Here is a 13,185-nt window from a genome sequence, read left to right on the forward strand (position 1 = left end):
TTGGCAACTGTGAGGAAATGCCCATTCTATTAAGGATATTGCAACTTTGCAAAAATTTAAAACTTCTAATTTGTTAAAAGAACAGCATTCTTGCTCATTAGATTATCTCTTGTCAAGGAGATCTAGCTGGCATTATTCTTTTGGCATGATTGGTTGGACCTGAATAATGCTGAAAAATCTTGAGTGATTAAGAAGCAATACCAACACACTGAGATTTCCCCCCCCCCCATGACTGTTAACATCAAATGCCAACAGTGCCCTTCAGCTCTCTATATTGGACAAACAAGCCAAACCCTACACCAAAGGATAAATGGACATAAATCTGATATCAGGAATCACAAGACAGAGAAACCAGTAGGAGAACACTTCAGTCTCCCAGGACATTCTATACAAGATCTCAAAGTAGCTGTCTTAACACAAAGGAATTTCAAAAATAGACTGGAAAGAGAAGTTGCTGAATTGCAACTAATTCCCAAACTTAAAACCACGGAGAGACCTGGTCTGAACAAAGACATTGGATTCTTATCTCATTATACATGACAAAGCTATCTTTAGCCATCTCACCCCTTGCCTTTCCCTGCAAGACCAATTGCAGTCATTAACAGTCGTCAACAGGTTTTTCACACCTATCAGCCAATCCCATTCCCACCACCCTTCTGAGTAATACCCCTCCCACCACTCTCTCACTATATATAAGGGTCTGGTGACTTCTGTTTAAGTGTATCTGAAGAAGTGTGCATGCACACAAAAGCTCATACCAAGAACTAACTTAGTTGGTCTCTAAGGAGCTACTGGAAGGATTTTTATTATTATTTTGTTTTGACTATGGCAGACCAACATGGCTACCTACCTGTAACCAGTAATAACAGATTTACAGAGAGCCATGGAATGTAAGAGACAAATGACTGACAACTGGAGTAACAGAAGGGAAAGGTGAGATAATAAAGTGACTGACTTGTACCCATCATATGGAATGCTCTAGCATCCTGCCCCGTGAACTGCTGCTCTTGATTACTTTGGTCCACTTGGACCAAAACCATAAATGAGAGCAGCTTTTACTGTATACTCCTCCTGTGGACCTACTGGGATCTTTGCGATTGTCGTCAGAGGCCCCTCTCCGTGTGCCCCTTCTGAATGTGTGGAGGGTGGTAAGAACTGGCTTGTTCAGTGGTTGTTCCCCATTGATAGAATGCTCTCCCCAGAAGAACACACCTGGCGCCATCACCGTCAGCTTTCAGCTGACGTTCAGCTAAGACATTCCTGTTTACCTAGGCTTTTGGTGGATTAATTTCGATCATAACACAGTGTGATTTTTGATCTGCTCATTTTGCGTAAGCACTTTTTAGATAAACCGTTCTTTTATGTATTTGTTTTTTAAAATGTTTTCAAGCCTTGTGTATTTAATGGATCTGTAAGCCGTTTTGATGCAGCTTTTGTGGAAAGCCACAGTAAATGGAATAAATCATAACAATTAACAATACACTGATTTGAGGACCTGCATAGTGCTGCATTTGTCTTTCTTCCCTGTCTCAGTATGCACGTTGGTATCTGTGTTTCTATGCATATTAAAGTATCGTTTGAATACCATGTACGAAAAAGAGGGCAGAAGTGTGCAATCCAGCCTAGACAGTTATCTGCAGAATGTACATATGCTAAATAAATGCACATTACTATATCAGTTCCACATGAATTGATGTGACCCAATAACTATTGTCTGCTTTTTAGAATGACTATCGCAAGCTGTCTATGCAATGCAAGGATTTTGTGGTTGGCGTCCTTGATCTCTGCCGAGACTCTGAAGAGGTAGAATCCATTCTAAATGGAGATTTGGAGGCTGAGCCGGTTGAAACACAAAGGCACAGAGCTTCATTGAGTCGTGTCAAACTGGCAATTAAGTATGAAGTCAAAAAGGTAAGTGACTGTCTCTTTTAGACAGTATGATACTGGATGCATTGCATCATAAACTGCCTGCGTCAAGAACCTTAAGCACTATAACAGGGCTGTATTGTAAACACTTTATGGGCCCTGTCCTCTGGACAGGAATAATTCACTAATGTCAAACTGATTTCACAATAAGGCGGCAGAGAGATTGGCATTTCACAATGAAAATAATAGGGACTGTCATACACGAGTCAATTACTGTGATGCAGTGTTCTCACACATGTGCATGTTATCCATTAAAACATCCAGAGACAAACAGCCAAATCTTGATCCGTCCTCAGCATAAATAAAAAGACTGGAGAAATCATTCTGTAAATAGAAATTATGTTATGTCATTATGTTGTTCTTAACTTTACTGCCATTCCACTCAACCCTCTCCCCCGCTGACCATGATCCAGCCAAAGTTAAGCTCTTCTGTGTCCCATTGATTTTGTGTCTTCCATTTAAATTAACAGCACTTAAAAGTACTTCACTTTGTCTGGATTGTGTGTAGTGTCAGTGGAATATGGATGGGAGGTAGATGCAGCAGAGTACATTGAAAATGGCACTCGCCTTTCTAAAGCTGTTGCTGCTCTTACAACTAATAGCCACAGCAGGCATTTGCTTGCAGATCAGAAGTGAGGTATCACAAGCGCACAGAAACAGGCCTTGTTAGTTCCTTCTAGAAGCATCACTGGCAGAGAAAGGGTGTGCGGTCCGCCTCGGGTGTCATCCGCAGCAACCCCCCCCCCGGGACGCTAGCCCCTAGCCCTGCCCCCACGGGCACAGCATGTGTGCCACTCTGGATGCCAGAGCAGCTAGCTCTGCCTCTGAGAAGCATATTTTAAGCTTGGAACGATAATGTTTGGTTAGAGTCTCTCTACATAGGAATCTGCTATGACGTGAGATATGATACAGTATATTTTGGGGGGTTCCTCTGACAAAAGTCTTTAAAATAGCCACAGAAGCAAACTCTGTTCCAAGGGCAGTTTATTTATATAGAAAACAGACATTATAAAATTTTCAGGCCGGTGCTTTCTGGGTGTTAACGTTTACAGACAATCATCTTGGGTTACCTCTGAGAAGTAATAAAACAGAAATGCGCTAGAGGACTACGGAAAGGAAGTGACACCTACATTTATTTACATCTGAATAGGTCTGCCTTGGCGGCCATGCTGCCAGTAACAGCAAGCTTTTTCACAGCTTCTGTTATGAATCACGTTGTGTTACAGTGAACCACCTGTTAAAGCCAACCTACTAAATAAGACTGCAGTGCATAAATTGGATAGTGTTAGTTTCTTTAAACTCATCCCTGATTATTAGATACTTGAATATTTTCAGTTATATAGATCACAAACTTTAAAAATAATTGAGGATTTATTAATTAATGATGGGTTTAAGGCAGGGGTCAGCAACCTTTTTCAGCCGTGGGCCGGTCCACCGTCCCTCAGACCTTGTGGTGGGCCAGACTATATTTTGAAAAGAAGAAATAAATGAGCAAATTCCTATGCCCCACAAATAGCCCGGAGATGCATTTTAAATAAAAGCACATATTCTATTCATGTAAAAACACCAGGCAGGCCCCACAAATAACCCAGAGATGCATTTTAGATAAAATGACACATTCTACTCATGTAAAAACATGCTGATTCCCAGACTGTCCATGGGCCGGATTGAGAAGGCGATTGGGCCACATCTGGCCCACGGGCCTTAGGTTGCCTACAGGGCCGTCTCATCTTAGGGGCTGGGTGGCACGGTGCACCAGGGTGCCAGGCCCCCAGGGGCGCCCCCGCGAGCCCGCCAGCATACCAGGCGCCCCCTCCCCAACCCGCGCCCGCCCCCATGGGCCAGCTGCCCTCCGGAGCCCGAGCTGGAGCGCTGGGAAGGGCGCGCAAAGCCCCGCGTCGCTCCAGTGCCACGCCCCTCATCCCCCGCTCACCCACCTCCCTCCCGCGCTGGCCGCCCCTCGGGGGATGAGGGGCGTGGCACTGGAGCGACGCGGGGCTTTGCGCGCCCTTCCCAGCGCTCCAGCTCGGGCTCCGGAGGGCGGCTGGCTTGCAGCGCCACACCCCTCATCCCCCGCTCACCCACCCCACTCCCGAGGGGCGGCCAGCGCGGGAGGGAGATGGGCAGAGAGGCGGCCTACCGGGGGCGCCGAGGGATCGTCGCGCCAGGGCGGCCGATCCCTTTAAGACGGCGCTGGTTGCCTACCCCTGGTTTAAGGAAACTGACACTATCCAGTTCTTACATAGTAATTATCTGTGTTACAAGAGCTTTCTATTTTGAGACCAGGTGTGTTGTTGCAATGTCTGTGATTCCTGCACTCCACAGAAGCTTCATCTTGAGCTCATGCTTCACCTGTTCACGGTGGCAGTGGGGCCATTAATTTATGGGATCAGTGCAGGCTTTGTAGAGTGCGCGGCTGGCTTCTGAATGCTTCTGTGCCATTTCTTTGGAGACAAGGCTCCTGCCTTCTGTAGAGTCTTGTCGTTGTGATTCTGATTTTGCAGTAGGCGGCCAAACTGAAAGCATGAGAGGTAGCTCTGCAGATTGTTCATAACCTGAAACTGATGTGCAGAACTTCCCTGGATCACTTGGAAAGCCACAAGTGTGCTTTTTATTCTGCACCACAACAAAACAAATCTTTCTCTTTTTCCTAGGCATGTGCCCTTTGAACATAAATCAACTGATTGGGTTCTCTTGGGCTTTTAAAAACATTGGATCTTTAAGGATCTGCTGATTTTATAAACTTAGGACAACATTGGAGAACCATTAGGCTGTGGACCTAATTCAGTCCTCCAAGCTCCTCCAAATGACCCATTAGCCATTCCTAATAAACTCCATCTGCATGTCAATCTTGTGATGTCATTTGACATCACCTATTTATCATGTTGATCTGTCCTACTTTTTTGCATTTTCTAGTTTCTTTGATTAGGCTTAACAATTTAGTATTTTACATATGCTTCATATATTTTACGTACATTGGAAGTCTGAAAGAAAGTTCTAGAAACGAGCTGCCTTTCTAGTGATTTTTACTTGGAGAACTCAGGTTTGCAAGGATAAGGGCTTCTGGACTTGATTTCTTTGTAAGTTTTAAATGGAAAATACAGATAATGCTCAGGTATTAGGCTTATATTCTTCTCAAAATATTAATGCAGCCTGCTGGGACAGTTCCTGTTAGGTTTTGACAGGATTTAGCCATAAAGGAAAATAAAATGGAAACACGGTTTTACTCAAGTCTTCAGGTTACGGGACTAAAGGAAAAATGAGTTCATTGGGTGGGAAATGCAGCTGGTTGTTATCAGGTTGTAAAATGTTGGAAGTCTCTTGTATTGTGGAAGTGGCTATGTAAAACCCAGTTTGTTCTTATTCAATGGATCTGCTCCTTGTTCATATGTTGAATTAAATTGAAGCTGGCCTAAGAATAGTGCTAAGATTAGCATAGAGATTGATAAGAAATATACTAGTTGAGGACATCTTTTGTGAGAGGCAATGCAACAGAAATTCCGAAGACGTTAAGTACAGTATTAGAATAAGTAGTGACTGGAAGACTATTACCGTAGTTCATAGTCTTTTGAAAAGTTTAGGGAGAAGGAGAAGTCAGGAAGAAAACAACAGTGCAGCAATTGATGCAAATGGTGCTACTTTAGAGATAGCATAATTTTAAAAGTACTGATTTGGGGTATAAGGAAGTGAAAGGAAAATGGTTAGAATCAGCTCTAATGAGCCAGTGTGGTGTAGTAGTTAAGAGCGGTAGACTCGTAATCTGGTGAACCGGGTTCGCGTCTCCGCTCCTCCACATGCAGCTGCTGGGTGACCTTGGGCTAGTCACACTTCTCTGAAGTCTCTCAGTCCCACTCACCTCACAGAGTGTTTGTTGTGGGGGAGGAAGGGAAAGGAGAATGTTAGCCGCTTTGTGATAAAGCAGGATATCAAATCCAAACTCCTCCCCCCCTCTTCTTCTTCTTCTTCTTCTTCTTCTTCTTCGAGACATATACATTGACAAATCTCTCTTGTCTTCTTTGCTAAAATCTTCCACTGAGTTCCCTTGTCTGAATTTATTTATTTATAACTTACTACTTATTATTTTGGTTGGACAGTGTTCTTGAAGCTACTAACATGAGTTTGGCCAAACTGCGAGAGGCAGTGAAGGATAGGCGTGCCTGGCGTACTCTGGTCCATGGGGTCACGAAGAGTCGGACACGACTGAACGACTGAACAACAACAACAACTTATTATTTTTGTACAAATGCCCAGCTTGGGGGGGGGGAATATATGGATGACTGGAAACATGTTGCCAGTATTTTTCTTCATATTTGTGAAGCAAGTATTCTGAGTTACTCTGCGCTCTCCTAGCTCTCCTAAGAGATGCTGTGTTAAAATTAGAATTAATAGCTGCCTTTGGATGATCATATATTCGTTTAATAAGCTGAGATAGGAATGAACCTTGAGCCTTGTGCCCTCACATGCAACTGCCTTGACCTTGCATTCAGGCAAGCCAGCAAACCAACCAACCAACCAACCAACTAGGAAACATTCAAGTTAGGTATAGTTTCTTGCTTGAACGGAACCAAATAATGGCTTCAGAATAAGTGAGAATATGAAGCCATTTTCAAACCATGGCTTTGTCTCCTTGCATTTTCCAAAGCCAGTTAACCATGGTTTCATGGTATGGTTCATGAAATGGGAAAAGTATAGCTAACTGGAAAACATCTTGGTCTGTTAGCAAAGGATGGAGTGAAGTAGCTGTGAGCGGCTCATTCATATCTTGGCGTATTAAGCTAAAATATGAACATCCAGATATGAACATGTTGCTCTTAGACAAATTAATGGAGGTTAATTAGCAAATATTAGTAGCAGTAGTAGTAGTAATTTATTTCCCACACATCTGGCTGGGTTGTCCCATAAACTTCACAATGAGAAGGAGAGTGTCTCTGGCAGAGCATCCCAAGACATGTGGCTAGGCAGTATTGGAAAAAGGATACTAGGCCAGGTGGACCCTAATCCGCCTTTCAAAGTCATTCAAGTTGGTGGTTATTGCTAGATCTAGAGGGAGAAAATCCCACAGTTTAACTATGTGCTGTGTCACAGTAAGAAAGGGGTCAGGGGACTCTAGGGAGTCGAAATGGGGAACACTAGGGTGTGTATCTTGGCAGGTACCCAGTGATGTCTACCCTGACACCATCATGGTTGCAAATATTAGATAGTTAAAAACTCAAAAGTTGATATCTAAAGTCATTTTAGACTTTCTGAAGAATTTATGCATGCTAAAAGAGTTTCCCAAAAGATTGATGCATGTGCTCAAGTGTGTAACTCAACCACATCTCTGATTTTGGCTTTATATAACAAAACGTGCACATTTAGTAATTTCAGTGTTTTAACATAATTTTCTTCTCTTTGGTACAGGTGCTCTTTAATTACTTTGTGAATGCTTACTAATTTAACAGCCAATGCTAGCTAATTCAGCAGTATATATAGCAGAATACAAGTTAGCTTGTACCTGAATGCTACCTTAAGGCTTATCCATGCTTGCCTTTCTTTCGCACTTTCCAGGCACACACACACACACACACACACACACACACACAGCTTTTCTTTCTTTCTTTCTTTCTTTCTTTCTTTCTTTCTTTCTTTCTTTCTTTCTTTCTTTCTTTCTTTTTGCTGCTGGAGCTTCCCCATGAAAACCTGCTTTTTAAAGCTGAATCAGAGCAAATGACAATCTGTGGAAACCCTGAACTGCTGTTTGCTACAAATCAGCTTTAAAGAGTGGGTTTTCATGGGCAAAGCTCCAGAGCAAAGAAAAATGGGGGTGGCACTTAGACACAGAGTTTTAAAGTGCAGACCTGTGCCTGGAAAGAGCAGGGGAAAAGGTAAATGTGGGTGAGCCCTTAATCAAAGCATGTTTAAAACTAATCTTTATACCTTCCAAATGTCTTGAAGATTCATTATATTGTGTGTTCACCTACCCTGAATGTAAGTTAAAAAAACAACCCCTTTAAAGCAATTTTTGCTGGCATTTTCCTATTCAGAATTCTGGGCACTTATTGCTTATTATTTGCATGCAAAAAACCACAATGTTTTCCTAGCTTACCATATTGCTTAAAAATGTTACCCATGATCATGCTCAGTAGCTGTGGAATGTTGACTGGCAATTGGGGGCTGGGTGGAATGAAATATCTTGGAAGAGAGCATGGCTAGCTAGCTGGCATTCTGAATAGGAGCAGCTCAAACAACAACATTTTGTCGCAGGCCCACATATCAGGAAACTATTGGCCTCCTGTCTTTATTGTACAAAGGACCCCCCGTTTTGTTTTGTTCTGTTCCTTTATGCACTACAACTACTGCATTTTAAGCAGAAAAATATTAATCACATATATGAGGGACATTTAAAATGAAATTCCCACTTGCACCAAGAAAGAACAACTGTTAATATTTTTAGTTTCTGAAGAAACATGTTTCCAATCTCATTTGAGCCTGTGGAGGTGTTACTGTGATGTTAGCAACTCTGCAACATGCCAAATAAACAAACCTAATAATAACATAAAATTGTATGGTGATAACGATCTGTACATTCAGGAGCCTTTCTTTATAAAGCTTGAAATAGCTTATTTGGGGAAGCTTGTAATTTAATATTATTTTTTTCAGATTCTAGAGCAGTGGCAACATGTGAATAGGTTGCTATTGTAATTTTAGTAGCTGATAATGAAGCTTAAAAAAACAATTAATGGAATTTTATCGGCACCATCATAATTAGAAATAGTCTTTTTTGCAATCATAAATATTCCCCAGTCAGAATTCCCATGTGATTTAGTGTATATACAGGTGCTTGATACATACTGAAAGCCTGAAGTCTTTCTAATTTTCATAATACATAGATTCCTCCAGTTCACATGTAATTTATCAGGAAAATCAAAACTGGTAATGGTACATTACTGTCTGCCTTGCTTGCTCTCCTTGTATTGGTGGGTAGTATTGCTTCAGGTGGACTTTGCTTTGATACATTGACCATGATCAAACATTGATAATGAATCTGATAATGTTCTAGTCCACAAACAACTAGCATTTCCTGGTCTTTAAGGTGCCATCGGAGTCTATAGTTGTTTTGGCTATAATACAGCTGAGTCAAATTACCACTGGGAAATGAAGAACAGAATAAGGTGTGCTTAAGCCTATTGATTTCAGTAGAATCGATAAACCTAAGTTTCCTGTGTGGGATTGTAGCTGCTTGTTTCTTGTCATATAAATTGGGTTGGATTCATAGAAACAGAGAAAGCTGCCTTGCACCATTTAGCATGCAGCTTTTGATCTAAATTCACATCAGTGGTGGAAGGCTGGAAGAAGGGGACTTGCCTGGATAGCTCAGTTGGTAAGAGCATGGTGTTGATAACACCAAGGTTGCAGGTTCAGTCCCTGTATGGGGCAGCTGCAAATTCCTGCATTGCAGGAGGTTGGACTAGATGATCCTGTGGGTCCCTTCCACCTCTACAATTCTATGATTCTCTTCTGATTGGTAGAGGAGCCTAGGGATGCTTTTAGACAACAGCATGATTGATGAAAAGCCAGGAGGGATGGGGATGGGGAAGCCAAAATGGGTGGAGTAGCAGAAGTGCAGGGAAATCCTCTTGATGAAAGCAGTCTGTCCATCCCTAAGCAGCCCTCTTGGTGGGGAAAGAGAGAGAGAGAGAGAGGAAGGGAGAAGCTGCTGGGAGAGTGAGCAGGAGTGACAGAAATAGTGAGAGATGAGTGGTCTCGCTATTCTACTGGCTTTAACTCTGCCTGCTGCTGGCATGTGGCCCCAACAGATTACCCCAGAGGAATATGATTCTTGGGCAGGGAGAGAGAAGGTTCTCTACTCCGAGCTACACCAACTAGCAACAGGCTCTCCGGGGTTTCAGCCAGGGCGTTTCTCAGCCATACCTGGAGATGCCATGGACTGAATCTGGAGTTTTCTGTGTGCAAACATGGGTTCTAGCACTGCACAATGGTCTTTCAAAGCTGCTCTTCCACTTGCAGAAGAGCTGTTCTATGTCCATCACCAGAGCTTTGTTTGAGAAAAGTGGAGGTAAACCCGAAGATTTCATTCTCTTACGCAACAGGCTAGTGTCTAAAGCAGAAGCATGAGAATTTCTGTCATATGTTACGGCACTGTGCTAATTCCATAGGTGTCTATGATAGCAGTTTGTACGTAGCTAAAACAAAATGCTGTTCATCCTGGAGAGAGAACACAGTGTTTTCACACACACACACACTGCGTAATAAGCAGTCTCTGATTAGTGATTACTGCGGTTAATTTATCGTCACCACTGTATCCATGACATACTGAAACTCTCTAACAAATCCACCCATGCCTAGTATCTGCAGAACAGCAGTATTGGCCATTTTCCTTCTGCCAGGGTTCCTTGAATCTAACCCTGTAGTTTGGATCCAACTGTGGTTGCTACAAGGGGGAGGGAAAATTCCCCACATACACGTTTGACATGAGTTGACAGTGGAGGTAGTACATAGTAGAGATAGCACTATGTAAGCGCATGACAGAAGTCGCTCATCCGGCAGCCCCAAGCTGCAATGCTGGCTTCCCGGCAGCTGAGTTGCTACCACTTGCCAGGAGAAGGAGGAATGAGTGGTGGGGAGGTTGGCTCACAGCAGAGCCAATCCAGTGCACCTACCAGTGCACTCACACTGCCTGACCTCCCTGCTGCCTTGCCACTCCCTCTCCTCCCATTAAGTGGCAATGAGGCAGCTTCTGGGAAGCATGATTAACTTGATGATCTCAGTAGGTGGTGCTCATGTTGTGGTAACCATCCACTTAGCCACTGTGCAGTTGCAAACTGCTGGTTGTTGCACCTGCCACATCCACAGCCAGTTTCAATCACTGAACAGCAAGGACAGGAATGTCTAAAATCCCTGTCACTATGTTGTGGTCACTGGTGATTTGACCTAGTAACACATCTCACTAGCTACCACTGGATCCAAAGAGCCATTTCTACTCACTGTATTATTCTGTTCAGGGGGACATGGGTGGCGTTGTGGTGTAAACCACAGAGCCTAGGGCTTGCCGATCAGAAGGTTGGTGGTTCAAATCCCCACAATGGGGTGAGCTCCTGTTGCTCTGTCCTAGCTCCTGCCAACCTAGCAGTTGGAAAGCACACCAGTGCAAGTAGATAAATAGGAACCACTGTGGAGGGAAGCCAAACGGCGTTTCCGTGCGCTCTGGCTTCTGTCACAGTGTTATGTTGTGCCAGAAGCAGTTTAGTCATGCTGGCCACATGACCCAGAAGCTGTCTGTGGACAAACGCCATCTCCCTCGGCCTGAAAGCGAGATGAGCACCACAACCCCATTATTGCCTTTGACTGGACTTAACCGTCCAGGGGTCCTTTACCTTTTTACTTTACCTGTTATTCTGTTCCCTGTTCTTTTCCTAACACCTCCACAGTGGCTTATTGGGGTATAATTCCGTTTCAAAAATGAAGTTATTTTACTGGGTGACCATAAATGGGTGATCGCTTGTTGAAAAGAATCTCATGTGAAAATTGTGTCCCTAATGGAGAGGCAAATTATTATAACCTCTTTCACCGTTGTTCCTTTTATTCCATTTTAAAGTGGTCCTGTTTTGTTTTGTTTTGTTTTGTTTTGTTTTGTTTTGTTTTGTTTAAGAGCATTTATGCATTGAAACGTTACACAGGAAAGGATTGTGAATTCACACTAAAAAGAATAAAGGCTTTATCCCAAGCATAGTAATGAGAGGGAGAAGCATGATTTCCAGCATGCGGCTCCTCTGTCTAAGTAGGAATATGCTTGTAACATGATCCAGTGTCTCAATAGTTGTGTGACACAAAATTATTCATCATTATATACAGATTTGACGGAAACTGAAAGGTTCTCTCAACTCTCAACTGAAATGTCTCTTTTATTAACATGTTCATGTTTGGATTACCTGTATTCTTAAGAAATGGAAAATGTGAGCTGTTGCAATAGATGCAATAGAATATTTGTTCCTCCACATTCTGCTCTATCAATCCAATTTGCCATGCTGCTTGGGGCTGATGGGAGTTGGAGTCCAACAACTTATATGGGGGGGGGGCACAGGTTACCCAACCCTGCAGTGCATTAATTACATGTGCTTCAGTATCTGTGTAACTTGTTTTTCTTCTGTTTTCCCCACAGTTTGTGGCCCATCCAAACTGTCAGCAACAGCTGTTGACCATCTGGTATGAAAACCTCTCAGGATTACGGGAACAGGCCATAGCGATCAAGTGTCTAGTTGTGCTGGTGGTAGCACTGGGCCTCCCATTTCTTGCCGTTGGGTACTGGATTGCACCATGTAGCAGGGTACAAGGTTTTGTTTTTGATGTGTAAATGAATTTCATTTCAGAAAGCCCTCTGTTGAAGTGAGAGACCCAGTCATGTGCTGAAGGCTGTATTCCTGTTTCTCTTGATACCTTGCTGAAACCAAACGATTGCTATTGTTAACGTAATTGTGATTATTTGTTTCCATTACACCAGAAAGTTTTACAGTTTCTTATCCTGTACTTCCATTGGGCGAGTGAATTTGGAGCATGAATACCCTTGTTACTAAAAGGAAGTAACACTCTGTGCAAATAAAATAATGCTAAAGATTAGTAATTTATAATAGGATTCTAAACTAAATAAAATAGGTTGTGGCTGCTCTGCTTGGATGACCTAGGGAAGAGGTCCTGTATCTTCTTCTCTTCCCTCTTATGAAGAAAAGCTATCTCAAGTATTATCTGTAGGCCATCATCTTCTTGAAGCTAACGGGGTCTGGTCAATGCAAGAGCCTGAGAACTGCATGAATAGCCCTTCGGGCTCAATGATGGAAGAAATGTAGGATATAAGTTTACGAAAAGAAAAATACACACACACTATCAGGATCAGTATGTGTTACGCAACATACTGGTGGCCTCATAGGCCTCCTGTTAATGCTGTGTACTTGAAATAATAATAATAATTTATTTATACCCCAGGCACTCTGGGCGGCTCCCAACAGAATATTAAAAACACGATAAAACATCAAACATTAAAAACTTCCCTAAACAGGGCTGCCTTCAGATGTCTTCTACATGTCAGATTCTTTTGTATTTCCTTGACATCTGATGGGAGGGTGTTCCAGAGGGCGGGCGCCACTACTGAGAAGGCCCTCTGCCTGGTTCCCTGTAACCTCACTTCTCGCAGTGAGGGAACCCCCAGAAGGCCCTCAGAGATTGCAACAGTGTGTGGGGTGGCTTCAGGCCAATAAAAATGTATGA

At 42.9% G+C, this 13,185-nt stretch overlaps 1 protein-coding gene across 1 annotated transcript in view; it reads left to right on the forward strand.

The window, feature by feature from the left end:
* The window catches only part of TRPC3 (transient receptor potential cation channel subfamily C member 3), a 59,230-nt gene that overhangs the window by 21,997 nt on the left and 24,048 nt on the right, over positions 1-13,185 (forward strand). Inside the window, exons 3-4 of the mRNA XM_033160161.1 lie at positions 1,726-1,911; positions 12,086-12,250. Coding sequence (XP_033016052.1) covers positions 1,726-1,911; positions 12,086-12,250 — 351 coding nt within the window. The remainder of the gene's footprint in view (positions 1-1,725; positions 1,912-12,085; positions 12,251-13,185) is intronic.

The sequence above is a fragment of the Lacerta agilis genome, chromosome 9 (assembly GCF_009819535.1).
Source record: "Lacerta agilis isolate rLacAgi1 chromosome 9, rLacAgi1.pri, whole genome shotgun sequence".
Classification (NCBI taxonomy): Eukaryota; Metazoa; Chordata; class Lepidosauria; order Squamata; family Lacertidae; genus Lacerta; species Lacerta agilis.